The following is a 14,399-nucleotide window of genomic DNA, read 5'->3' as shown; positions in this document are numbered from 1 at the left end:
GCCATACATGGGCCACATCGGTGAGGGTAGGACGGTCAGTACATGACCAGTGCACTCTGTGATTGGCTGCAGCACTACAGCCATACCTGGGCAACATCGGTGATGGTAGGACGGTCAGTGCAGTCTGTGATTGGCTGCAGCACTACAGCCATACACAGGCCACATTGGTGAGGGTAGAACGATCAGTACATGACCAGTGCAGTCTGTGATTAGCTGCAGCACTACAGCCATACATGGGCTACATTGGTGAGGGTAGGACGATCAGTACATGACCAGTGCAGTCTGTGATTGCCTGCAGCACTACAGCCATACACGGGCCACATTGGTGAGGGTAGGACAGTCAGTACATGACCAATGCGGCTAGTAATTGGCTGCAGCAATCGCATGTGTGTGGTCCGGACGTCATCACTGCAGGACTGTTCGCAAAAATCGACAGGACCACTGTGGTGGCACTTGACCGGTAGGGATTTACTAGATGATTATTAATTGTTTTGTTATTTTATTGTTCTCTAGGCTTTGTAGCCATTTAAAAAAAAAATTAACAAGCTCATCATCTCAGTGACTGTGTGAAGCTCTGATATAAAGATGTAGAATAAACCAGCACCAAGTATTGGGTCTAAGAGCGAGATGGTGTTCTACAGTAAGGTGGACATCCCCTCGCTTATGTCTCAGTAGAACATCTTCCTTTATAAGCCCCTATGGCACATTTGCCAACTCTCCCAGAAAAGAGGAGACCTTCTGAACTCCTTCGAACCTTACAAAAGCCTTTTGGGAAGTGACACCCCCAACTTTTTTCAATGACCAAGCTTGTACTTCCGAGTTTTAAAAAAGTTTAAAAATGTGCCCTATTTACTGGTAGCTTTAAAAAATCAAGGATTTTGGCATTTCATAAACAATTTAGTATGTAAAAAATGAAGAATAAAAGGTTTACATTATTTAGAAGAACACTTTTTTGACTATTCATGATCCTTACCAAGCCATACCCAGTCTCCGGTTCTGCTTTTCTTTTTATCCCTCTTTATTTCATTTATAATACTGATCACAACAATTTTAACTACTCAAGCGATTATTATTGTTGGCTTGCCTGGCGTGTTTTTATTTTTTTTTGGTTAAAATGAATGGGATTCCATTAAATAAAGAATATAGTTGCATGTTAATAGCACATGAAATTCTAGAGAAAAAAAAATAGAAGGAACGCCTTACACTGCAAGATGTGATGGAATAGCGGAGAGATGTAAATGGGCTTCATGGATGTCGTGCGATTCATCAATAAAGACTGCACAATGCACACATCTGCCCGCCCAGGGCGGTGGTCATGAATCCGGCAAAGACAGGACAGAAAACATAATAATGAGAAGAATTAATTGCTGGACTGATAATTAAACACACAGGACCAGCGCCATACACCAGAGCTGCAGATCAGTATTCAGCATTGGTAGCTCCGTAAAATTCTAGCCCATCCAAAGCCCCCAAGTGTACGTAGCCTACGGATATCCAAAGAGGGGCAGTCAGAGAGAATCTTTTTGGAACTTCAACTTATAGAAGTCTTTATATTATTTTATGCTAAAGATCGTTCTTAATAATATTGGCTGGATGTTTGGGTGTCGTCGTCCGGCTGCAGAATAAATTTGGAGCCAATCAGTAACAATGTAAAGGCCCATGATTTACACCCTTAGATTTGTTACAAGGATTTCATGTTTCAGCAAAGAGTCTAACTGGAAAGTAAAAGTTTAGTTTGCAGGGAGTAAACAGATGAAGTCCATTATTATGGTGCGTAATGGCAGTGATCTTAAAGAGGGCTTGTCACCAGGTCAGAAGTGTCCCGTTTTGGCTCTTATTTTATCCCCACTGCTCTACGAAGTATTTAATTTTTTCTTCTTTTTTTTTTAATCCACCATATGGTTTCAAAGAGATGGGCTTTTTTTTATTTAGTGCTAATTTTTATGATGTTTACTAAGGGAGCATGGCTCGCAGGGTCCTCTGGGGCCGTGGCTCGCAGGGTCCTCTGGGGCCGTGGCTCGCAGGGTCCTCTGGGGCCGTGGCTCGCAGGGTCCTCTGGGGTGTGTCTGTAGGTTGCTTTGCATAATTATCCTTCGAGTACCGCCCTTCTGGTAAAAACAATAAAAAATAGCATTAAAAGGCCCGTATCTCTGGAACCTCATAGAGGATTTAAAAGAAGCACAAAGTGGAATACCCAACTGACACAGCTGCCATATTCCCTGAACAGATTTATTCTGTGTTTTTCTGTGACAGCAGCTTTTTCTTGGTTTTGTTCCTTCATCTGAACACTGACTATATCTGAGCAAGACTTGGGATGAGCCAAAACTTTATACGTTTTGAAAAGTCACAGTTGAATAAATCCTGAGAAGTCACAATTGATGCAAATTATATACACAATCACGTTTGACTAAAGATTTTTTTTTGGACTCAATAAATTTTGGCACAGTGATAAGGTTATGAGTGCTGTATTTTGACTTTCTGAGATACTTCTTTACAAGCGCCTACCTATCACTGAGTGCAAACCTTCTTTTTTTTATATATATATATGGTTTCAAAGCGATGGGCATTTTTTATTTGGTTCTAATTTTCATGATCTTTTCTAAGGGGGCGTGGCTCATAGGATCCTCAGGGGCGTGTCTTTAGGCTGTTCTGCATAATTACCCTTCGAGCACCGCCCTCCTGGTAAAAGACATAAAAATTGCTATAAAAGACCCATATCTCTGGAACCCTATAGAAAATTTAAAAGAAACAAAAAGAATACTGAGGGGAGCGGCGGAAATAAAATATGCACAAAACCTGGACAATTTTGGCCTGTTGATGAACCCTCTTTAATTATGTTATTGCCATAAACTACATTGAACTTGCATTTTTTTTAAAAAAAAATAATCTGCCTGAAAAAGTCAGACATATGCTCCGCCTATTAAAATATACATCACTCCCCCAAATCTTCCTCAGTCATTAGTCGTTCACAAAGATATGGACAGTGCTGATATTTTACACGGCTCCAAATCTAAACTACCGGATCCTGGTTTTGAGTCGGTGACTCTGGTCTTCTTTACCGGTCTCTATAGGGGAGCCATCATGTATGAGAATAGCCTACAAGTCTGGGGGTCTCCCCTCCTTTCAGGAGTCTCTGGGACGGTAGAGGCCTCTGGGTTACGCACTCGTCGTCCTTCCATAATATTCCCGCTATAGAAATACCGTGGTTAATTAGCTTAAAGAACTCCACTCCGCCAACTTATTTACAACACAGATAAAATGTCTGCCTCTTCAATTGACCCTGACTAACAGCGTTCAGAGCGACGCGGGGCCATAAATGCAAACAGCCCGTAGTTTACATAAAGATGGCGTAGTTTATGCGTCTATTACACAAGGTTACGTTCAGAGCTCGGGGATTTTTTAGTATTTTGAAATGAACTTTTAATAAAATCAGCTTTTATGCTGCTCTCGGAAAACTTACCGTCTGTGAAATGCTGCGTGCGCTTTTTTTTTTTTTTTTTTTCTTCCTTTTTCGACTCAACCACAGATTTACTCCTGCCGAAAATAAAAGATTAAAACTTAAGTTTCCGAACGTCAGAAAATAGTGTCACTTGTCTCGTCATTCCTCATAAATCACCCACAAGTGGCTAAAGAATAGACGCCACAAATATGACTAGATACAAGCAACGGTAAAGTGAGGGTTAATTCTCACCCATTGGCTTTGGTTCATAAAATTATGATAAAACATTGCAATGAATTTTCCACCTAACTCGTGTAGATAGTGACTGAATCCTGTTATTCTCTAATTACTCAGTTTTTTGCTTTTTTTTAATTAATGACAAAGTAATCAAATATGAAACTGCTTTTTAATTTCTTTTGGTGGTTCTATGATATTACCGTTGGCTACATTCAGACGTGACTGCGGTGATTGAAAGCTGCACTCCTGCGGCAGCAGCTTAGATCAAAGCCAACTCAGATCTTGGGTTTTAAACTCCTTTTAGTGCCACAATCATGAATAAAATATGGATAAATTTGTACCACTTGTCCCACAAAGGCAGAAGTTGACAGAATGAAGGGTAAAAATACCTCTAATCATGTTGATCATCACGTCTCTTGCCATAGTGGTTGTTGGGGATTTGGCTGGGAGAGTCCACGTTCGACTCTGCAGTGACATTTTGAAACATCATTGCAGAGTAAAGCAGCTGCAGGTGATAGAGATCCCCATAGAGAAGGCACAGACTGTTTATTACTATCTCTGTCTTCCCGATCGCTTTATAGATAGCACTGAACAAGGGCTTTGTATACAGCATATAGGAAGTGCTCTCGGCTCGGTCTAGGGAGGGACCAGGAGCTGTTGAGTCCTAGGAAACTCAGTCACATCTGCCATGCATCCAGAAGGCTCCATTTCCACTGTAACTATGGCTAATATTTCAGCCTTAGTTGCAGGGGAAATCGGATAAAAAAATATATATTTAAATGTTGAAATGCCACACACAGGTCTCCTTATAACCATATAAGGGGCACAATATGTGTGATACATAAAAAGTAGAATAAAAAAGTAGATTAAAAAGCTGCTTCCAATCCATATCATTACTAGTCTCTCCCCTTGTAAAAAAAAAAAAATGATATAAAACTTGTTACAGAAAGGGAAACAAATGTTAAAATTTATTTTAGTAGCCCATTCTGACCATGAAAAAAAATAGTGGAACACACAATTTCCTTTATTTTCCCACCGGTATTGGCAAAAAATTAACATGAAAAATGTGTTTATGAAAGACTTAAGCCCCATGTATAACAAAAAAAAATCCGAATTATTTGTCTGGTTGAGAAAAAGTATTACAGCTCTTAAAACCGCATGTACAAAAACACTCGAAATGTGCCTCGGCAGGAACAGAGGTAAATTACCTGGTCTTGAACTAGTTAAATAACCATATGACAAGAAGATTTGCAGGAGGGACTTTTGGCGCCATAAAGTGACCATTTTGATAGGGGCGACTCCCGCAGTCACTTCTGCTAAGAAATGCACTTGGCAACAAAATTAGCAGTAACCTTGATTTATCCATTACCCCAAAACAGTGGTAGCACCAGATATCATCCATATTCCGCATCTAGATGTAGAATCAAGCATGTAAACTGGCAAAATAAATAAATAAGTGTCTCTTCTCAAATCCCTTGATGAACACACAGAACAGATAAGGGAGGAGGTAACAACTTTCATGTTCACTAAGGCAAAACACGGCCCGTCTCAGATGTTGATTAGATGTGCTTTTGTGCCGGTGATGTTTTCTGAGCTTCACGCGTAAACACAAAGAAAACCGTATTAATTATCGTTTGATCACTCTGAGATCTCAGACATCTTCATAGACAGGTAGCAAATGCTTTGGATTTTTATTCCTAGTTTTATTATATGTTTCTTTAAATTTTTGTACAAATTGCTATTGGAAAACTATGAATTTTATATGGCTATTCGCAAGTATATCCAAACTTGGCCTCAAAGTAGTTATTGGAAAGGATGCAGAGATATCGGGTAGGTCCCAGACATTAGTGGGCCACGGGCAGACCTCAACTACTCCTGGATCCTCCCTTCCGTCTGTGTAGGAGCTGCCGTAAATGTTTAATCTGCTGTGTTCCTCATGGGACCTGCACTCATACTAAGTAAAGGCGTCCTCTACCTAAAAATAAAACATCTGAAAATAGCTGAGCCTGCTCACTCACTTTGGAGGGAGTCCAGGCATGAAGAGAATATATGGTCCTCAGATAGCCAGTGGTTTTATTCAAGGTGACCACCACTGTTCTGCCAGGACCTTTATTTGGACCCGTGTCTGGTTCTCTGTGTTTAAAGAGTAATAGATTTAAATAACTTCACCCAAGGTTCTCCAGGTAGGACAAAGCCAGGGGAGACTCCATAATGGTTGGGATAAATATTCACATATAGTACAGTTCATCCAATCTTCCCATTATTCATGAAGCTTCAATGTGGTGGAAGGGATTTAGGTGGCTTCATCTCAAATGGGACACTCTGAACTACACAGATAACCGACTGACAATCTTTATCCACGTGCTCAATCTTTAGCTGGTTATCTTCGCCCTTCAGAGTGTCCCATTCAGCCACACCTCTCCCACCACATTGAAGCTTCTCCCAGCAAGGTCTGGCACAACCGACTGAGGATTCAGGACACCGGAAGCCCTTCCATCCGGCTCTCCGCACCTTTCATGCTTTCATTGGAGTTGTGCCCACAGTACAACCAACTAAAGTGAGCCTTTCTACTAACTTCTCATTGTTATTTTTTTTTTCCTGACGCAGTTACCCTATAAGTGCCCTTTTGTCTGGTCTACATGCTTTTTGTAATCTCATTATTCACAGAACTTCCACCACTCTTACGGTTTCTAAGCCTTGAGCTTATTACTGGATGAGAAATGGTAATTGGATCCTTTTTTTTTTTTCAGGTTGAAGCGATTCTTATAAACATTTTTGGAGGAATAGTAAACTGTGCCATCATCGCCAATGGAATAACCAAGGCATGCCGAGAGCTGGAGCTCAAAGTGCCTCTGGTGGTCAGACTAGAAGGTAATAGCACATTACATTCTCTTGGGTTACAGTATGTTCCTCCTCCTCTTCCCCTTTTTCCTCCTCCTCTTCCCCTTTTTCCTCCTCCTCTTCCCCTTTTTCCTCCTCCTCTTCCCCTTTTTCCTCCCCCTCTTCCCCTTTTTCCTCCCCCTCTTCCCCTTTTTCCTCCCCCTCTTCCCCTTTTTCCTCACCCTCTTCCCCTTTTTCCTCCCCCCTTTTTCCTCCTCCTCTTCCCCTTCCCCCCTTCCCCTTTTTCCTCCTCCTCTTCCCTCCCCCCCTCTTCCCCTTTCTCCTCCTCCTCTTCCCTCCCCCCTCTTCCCCTTTCTCCTCCTCCTCTTCCCCTTTTTCCTCCTTCTCTTCCACTTCTTTTCTTCTTAGAATTTGAATATCTTTGATATGCATACATAAAAAAGGTAAAATAGTGTCCCAAAACCCTGCACTATTCACTTGTGTCCATAATGTCTTTGGATCAGATGATTTTGATGGGTTAATATTAGCCAGCCATAATGTATGAAAGGTGAACTGTGTCTGGGTCCTAGATCGATAACTAGAACAATCTTGAGGAGGAACTGTGGACTTGGTACAACTATTTTATTTATTAGCAGGAGTCCTAGTGATCAAGTATTTAAAGGGTTATTCCCAATAAATTAAGTGATGCCTATCTTGCAAGGAGCAGTGGTGCACATGTTTGGATTCCGCTCCATTCATTGTCTATGGGACTACTGAGCACAACGCTCAGCAGTTTCCGTCAGTCACATCAACAATGAATGGATCTGTGGCCGAGCATGCGCACCTCCGCTCCATTCAGAACGGGGTTATAGTGCCGCCTTCTTGAGATCACTGTGGTCGGAAATGTATTGCCTATGGATACAGGATAACTTAATTTTTGGGAAATAACTTTTTAAACACCTAATCACTGGGATTCTTGATAATAACTAAAATAGAACTACTCTTAGAAGGAATTTAAATGATCAGATAATTAAAGGGTTATTCCCCAAAAAGTAAGTTATTCCCTATCCACACAAAGTACTGATCACTGCAGGTCTGACTACTGGGGACTACAGCGATCCCGATAATGCGGCTCTGCAGCCCCGGCCTAAATGCAGCTGTGGAGGTAGGTACATGTGCTCTGCCTCCGTTTCATTCATTGTCTATGGGACTGATGGAAATAGCACTGTGCTCAGCCGTCCCATAGACAATGAATTTGCACTGCCACTCCATGTAGAATTGGACTGCAAAGCCCTTTTCTCTAGATTGCTGGGGGATCTAATGATCAGGCCCTCAGCAATAAGCAAGTTATTCCTTTTCATGTGGATAGGGGATAGCTTGATTTTTTTTTGGCGAATAACCCTTTAATACCAATTTTGTATCACTTTTTTTTTTTTTATTTGCTAAGTGCGATATAAATTTTTCTGTACAAAAATGTTTTCAATCTTGTAATGAAAATCTCTGGTTATTGTTCGAATGTCACAATTTCTAAAAAAAAAAAATTGTTCTTCCCTTTAGCCGAAACGCTGATGATTACCTGGTCATAGACTGTGTGCATCTCGCCTGTTGCTAAAGTCATTTATCCAGTTACTTTTAGCTTTTATACCATTTTTTAAGTTTTTAGAATAGTTCCATTTTAAATATAATTTTTAGATAAAAGGTTGTTGAGGTTTTTGTGGTGGTTGTTTCTCCACCTGTCATTTGCACGTCAAAATCCGGCACGCAGGAGCTCGGCTCTTACAGTAAATTCGTTTCAATTTGTCCCCGTCACAGCAAAGAGGAATGTGTCTGTCTTTTTCAACATCCCAAAGGCGAATGTGTGTCTAGATTTCATATGTTTCTTTTCTTTTTGTTGTAAGATATGAAAGAGAAAGTGAGAGAGAAATGAACTCTGCAGCCTATCAAGGCTCCTCTAAACATTAGTAATTTTCGCCCGTAAACGCCATGTTTAAGAAGACCGCTAATTTGCTGTCACCGAGCTATCAAAATATGTCAAGAAAACAGAGCGCACAATTATTCCTCCAAAGCTTTCTTTAAGTGTATGAATTCTGCGACATGAAAGAGAATCTCCGGCGTCTTTCCACTAATCGCTACAGGAGTCTTGGTAAATATACCGCTATGATGATTTTCATCCATCCATCATTTAGAGATGAAAAGGAGGGCCCTTTCAGGAACTTCTCAATGACGGCCGCCATACTCCTCACCTACATAGCGGGAGGTCCTTGTCCTTCTTGTCCTTCATGCCCTTGTCCTTCATGCCCTTGTCCTTCATGCCCTTGTCCTTCATGCCCTTGTCCTTCATGCCCTTGTCCTTCATGCCCTTGTCCTTCATGCCCTTGTCCTTCATGCCCTTGTCCTTCATGCCCTTGTCCTTCATGCCCTTGTCCTTCATGCCCTTGTCCTTCATGCCCTTGTCCTTCATGCCCTTGTCCTTCATGCCCTTGTCCTCCTTGTGCTCCTTGTCCTCCTTGTGCTCCTTGTCCTCCTTGTGCTCCTTGTCCTCCTTGTGCTCCTTGTCCTCCTTGTGCTCCTTGTCCTCCTTGTGCTCCTTGTCCTCCTTGTGCTCCTTGTCCTCCTTGTGCTCCTTGTCCTCCTTGTGCTCCTTGTCCTCCTTGTCCTCCTTGTGCTCCTTGTCCTCCTTGTGCTCCTTGTCCTCCTTGCGCTCCTTGTCCTCCTTGCGCTCCTTGTCCTCCTTGCGCTCCTTGTCCTCCTTGCGCTCCTTGTCCTCCTTGCGCTCCTTGTCCTCCTTGTGCTTCTTGTCCTCCTTGTGCTTCTTGTCCTCCTTGTGCTTCATGTCCTCCTTGTGCTTCTTGTCCTCCTTGTGCTTCTTGTCCTCCTTGTGATTCTACTTGTGCTTCTTGTCCTTGACCTTCTTCTTGTTCTTGTGCTCCTTGTCCTTCTTGTCCCTGTCCTCCACTTTCTGTGCCTCCATCTCATGACTTGAGCACATTTTCCACTTCTTGGTTTGCAAACATTGCAGTCTCTTTGGAGATTACGTCCCTCTTGCAAGTTCTCACCACCCATTAAAATTGGGCCTAGTCCAACCAAAAGTGGTACCCCCTCTTTTTCAGAGACCCTCACAGCGGTTGGGTGCACTGTTGTAATGGTACCTACACCCATTGATCGAGTGGAGCATCCCCCATCTGACTCGTATTCAGATACAAATGAGCCTGCCCTCCAAATTCAGCTCCATCTCCTGTCAATCAAGTATACTATGTCTATGCTCTTGGAAATGGAGGGACAGATGACAGCCACTTTTTTTTCCCTTCTTTCAAAAAGATGTTAAAGGGTTACACCCATCTCGTAAAGCGAAGTCATATTCCATCATTTTTGATCAGTGAGAGTCTGACCCTCAGGACCCCAACATGCCTGAGAAAGAAGTGGATGCAGTGCTGGTGTAGTGGTCCATCCGTTTCCAATTTTCTTCCCCACACAGCAGCGCTCCGGGCCACCGGGCAAGAACCACTTACCTTATATTCTCAGAATTGCTTGGGTCCCCGAAATTGGACCCCCACCATTATTGAAAGGGTTGTTTTGGATTATAAAATACAGATTGTTTCTGGTTATATCCAATTTAATTTGGCGGACATGAGCTGCGGTACCATACACTACCTACGGACAGATGTGGTGCAGTTTTTGGAAGAAAGCAGTCATTTTTGTTAAACCTGGACAACTTCTTTAAGTGATGATATCCTACTATCCTAACGTCATCACTTTAGAAGATAGGAAACCGCTCTACCTAAAATAATTGGGGCACTTAATGAGAATGGGGCACTTTTATCCCCGTTAGTATGGAGCAGCAGAGTGCATGCTTGACCGCCGCTCCATTCTTCCTATGGGGCTGCTGAGCTCTGCACTCTGTTTTTCCCCCGTGCTGCTTATAGGTGCTGGTCCCAGTGGTCACACCCCCACTGATCAATACATTATCTGCTATCTTGTAGATAAGTGATAACTTTTTTTTTCCCCTGGACAACGCCTTTAAATCCATCCCGCTCCTCCATTAGTCAAGATCTGCCATTGAATTCATGACCCAAGTGTTCCTGATGAGCAGAGCTCCCCTGATCCACACAGTCTGCAGTACTCATTTCAGTCCCATATTTTTGTTTTCTTGCTCTCAGGTTGTTGCTGTTTATTAAATAAAGTAAAAAAAAATGAGGATGGATATTTCTGAAATAAGCAGCGATCACAATGTATAGGTAGTTGTTGATGCGCACGCTGTCTGCGCCAGGAAATGCTAATTCACAATGACAAGTGCAGCGTAAGCAATGCTGATGGCAAGCAAAAGTTTAGCCGAATATTCCAAAAGTGTACATATAACTCAGAATCTTGCCGACGATGCAAAACGTATTCAGTAAATTCAGGTATTGATATCATAAATGTTCTCCCAAGCCATACCGGCTCCAGTTATAAGGATGCAAGGAGCTTATTATCAGGTGCTGAGCTACTATATGGTATACAATTTCTCACAAAGATATGAAGGTGGATATATATCATTATAGACTTTAAATATAGAGAAAATGCAAAAAATAGCACCCCACCCCCAAAAAAAAGTGCAGATTTTTTTTAATATTATATCATATATTATATAATATTATATATATTTAATATATAATTTAATATTATAATATTTTTCTATATCAATATTGAAGCTCTCTTTGGATAATTCCCTTTTGTCACCCTGTGATCAGCTTGGGGACCTTTGCATCCTGTTGTCTGTATACTCATGCTGAGGGTCCTAGCAACACAGCTGAGGCTCGCAGCTGCCTCTTTCTGTGAGCTAACACATTTCTCTGCTTGTGTGTTTTATCACAGAAGCGAGTGTTTCTGCCCTTATCACCAGTCCTGTGAGCTTATCATAAATCAAGTCAGTGATGTTTGAGCTCATCGGCCACCAGAACTCCTACATCACGATCTTGATTTATGATGAGCTCAGAGGGCTGGAGATGTGGCAGAAACGCTCGCGCCTGTGATTAAACAAACAGGCAGAGAAATGTTACCTCACAGAAAACAGCAGTTGAGAGCCCTGCTGTGTCATCTGTATACTCTCTTGTGCTTCATTCCCTGGTATGTGCTGATCATGCAGAACTGTTCCAGTTCGTGGTCGAACACCGCAAATAAGACAAACATAACGGGCACAGGTATAAAATTATTTGAGCACAGGTTTTTTTTTAACACATCCATTTGTGGAACTTGTTATTTCAAGAACTATTGATTAAAATGTACATTGTTCATTGGGAAAACCCCTTTAAGCATCTGCAAGCGGTTTGTAATGCATAAATGTGTGGATTCCCCCTCGCAGCCCTTCTACAGTCCAGTTATTAGATAATGATCCTGAACTTGGAACCCTAATAGATAAACTCCTTTCGAATATAGAATTCATTCCTCCCAAGTTTGCGGACAGTCAAAGATGGTGTAATGTGCTAGATCTAGACATGACCCATGTACAGCAGGGTCATAATTAGCATATAGCCTGCAAAAAAGTTGTGTAGTCTATTACTTTACTTTGGCATTGTGCTGCAAGAAGCACTCTTCAATTCAAAATGGACCTGTTGCCAGATTTCACAATGCAAACTGTATACCTGACCAGATGATGCTGGTGTACTTACAATGAAAATCCATGTCAGAATGGCTGTGTAATCCTGACCAGCATTTTGAGTCCAGCTGAAGAGTGAGAGACTCATGAGTCCAAATGTATTCAGTTTTCGCCCATGCATCTTGTACTGTGCAGTATGAAACAGCAGCAGGAACTGGGAGGAGGGACACTGAGGGGATGTCAGTTATCAAAGATGGGTGGTCAATAAGCAGTAGCAAGGTGGAGGAAATTGAGCAGCTGTCACCCGGGCTGGAAGGCTGAAGACTTAGCAGCAGAGAGGACGTCACTGAGGAGCTGTCACTCAGGCTGGATTAGTGGAGATTCCGCCGCAGCAAGGAGGAGGACACTGAGGAGCTGTCACTCAGGCTGGGTTAGTGGAGATTCAGCAGCAGCAGGGAGGACGACACTGAGGAGCTGTCACTCAGGCTGGGTTAGTGGAGATTCAGCAGCAGCAGGGAGGAGGACACTGAGGAGCTGTCACTCAGGCTGGGTTAGTGGAGATTCGGCAGCAGCAGAGAGGACGTCACTGAGGAACTGTCACTCAGGCTGGGTGGGTGAAGATTCAGCAGAGAGGAGGACACCGAGGAGCCGTCAGTTAGGATAAGAAGGTGGAGATTCATCAATAAGGAGGGGGAGCTCTAAGAATCTGTCACTCAGGCTGCGTGGAGATTCAGCAGCAGAGAGGAGGACACTGAGGAGCTGTCACTCAGGCTAGGTGGATGGAGATTCAGCAGGAGAGAGGAGGACACTGAGGAGCTGCCACTCAGGCTGAGTGCAGATTCAGCAGCAGAGAGGAGGACAGTGAAATGCTGTCACTCAGGCTAGGTGGATGGAGATTTAGCAGCAGAGAGGAGGACACTGAGGAGCTGCCACTCAGGCTGGGTGGGTGGAGATTCAGCAGGGAGGACACTGAGGAGCCGTCAGTTAGGATAGGAGGGTGGAGATTCATCAATAAGCAGGGGGAGCACTAAGGAGCTGTCACTCAGGCTGGGTGCGTGGAGATTCAGCAGCAGAGAGGAGGACCCTGAGGAGCTGTCACTCAGTCTGGGTGGAGATTCAGCAGCAGAGAGGAGGACCCTGAGGAGCTGTCACTCAGTCTGGGTGGAGATTCAGCAGCAGAGAGGAGGACCCTGAGGAGCTGTCACTCAGTCTGGGTGGAGATTCAGCAGCAGAGAGGAGGACCCTGAGGAGCTGTCACTCAGGCTGGGTGGAGATTCTGCAGCAGAGAGGAGGACCCTGAGGAGCTGTCACTCAGTCTGGGTGGAGATTCAGCAGCAGAGAGGAGGACCCTGAGGAGCTGTCATTCAGTCTGGGTGGAGACTCTCCAGCAGAGAGGGACCCTGAGGAGCTGTCACTCAGGCTGAGTGGGTGGAGATTCAGCAGCAGAGAGGAGGACCCTGAGGAGCTGTTGTTCAAAGTGGGGCCAGATTCAGCAGCAGCAAAAAGGAGAACACTGAGGAGTTGTCAATCAGGGTAGGTGGGCAGAGATTAAGTTAACCCTTGATAAAGGAATATACAGCCATTCTGACATGAATATTCAAATTAAATACAGAATCATCATCAAGTCTAAGGTCACGTGCACACTTTGAGTATATGGTCAGTATTTTACATCAGTATTTGTAAGCCAAAACCAGGAGAAGAACAATCAGAGGAAAAGTATAATAGAAACACGTCACCACTTCTGTATATTTCACCCACTCCTGGTTTTGGCTTACAAATACTGATGGAAAATATTGAACGTGTGAACGTCGCCTTAGAGATCTGTTTTGTAATGTATACACTATATATTGTGAAATCTTGTGACAGATCGACATTAATATTGAAGATTTTCAAAAATCCAATCAACATACTAAAAACAACCTCTATATTCTACATTATAAATTCTGCTTTGTGTCCCAGTGCACCGTCTCGGGCGCAGCAGCCATGCAGCGCTCGCCATGTGAGTGGTTGAAGGCCTTGGCTTTGATGAAAGGGACCTAACACCTTGTGGCAACCATGACATCTCTAAGGTTGTAGCCTTCTGGGGATCTAGTTTAAATGTTTTATGTCTCCGTTTCTTACACATTAGACATGTTTTTGAAGAACAGGAAAACCCCTGTAAATGGCCATAATTACCTTCATATGGTAGTAGATGTCGTGCTGCCGTTTACTCCTTTCTTTAGGTCTTGGGAACTGATTGGACATCTTTGATGTAAGCGTGTGATTCCCGGCATTGCCTGGCGTTATCCGTAGCCTGGTCAGGATCCATAAGATGCCTCAAGCTGTTGAATC

The 14,399-nt window shown here is 43.1% G+C and overlaps 1 protein-coding gene across 1 annotated transcript in view; it reads left to right on the top strand.

The window, feature by feature from the left end:
* SUCLG2 (succinate-CoA ligase GDP-forming subunit beta) overlaps positions 1–14,399 on the top strand; it is a 214,270-nt gene that overhangs the window by 182,965 nt on the left and 16,906 nt on the right. The window contains exon 10 of the mRNA XM_073644709.1: positions 6,427–6,547. Coding sequence (XP_073500810.1) covers positions 6,427–6,547 — 121 coding nt within the window. The remainder of the gene's footprint in view (positions 1–6,426; positions 6,548–14,399) is intronic.

The sequence above is a fragment of the Phyllobates terribilis genome, unplaced genomic scaffold (assembly GCF_046119375.1).
Source record: "Phyllobates terribilis strain yellow unplaced genomic scaffold, ASM4611937v1 Scaffold_8__6_contigs__length_399053987, whole genome shotgun sequence".
Classification (NCBI taxonomy): Eukaryota; Metazoa; Chordata; class Amphibia; order Anura; family Dendrobatidae; genus Phyllobates; species Phyllobates terribilis.
The sequence above is the reverse complement of the archived record's forward strand: the minus strand, read 5'-3'. Positions and strand labels throughout refer to the sequence as shown.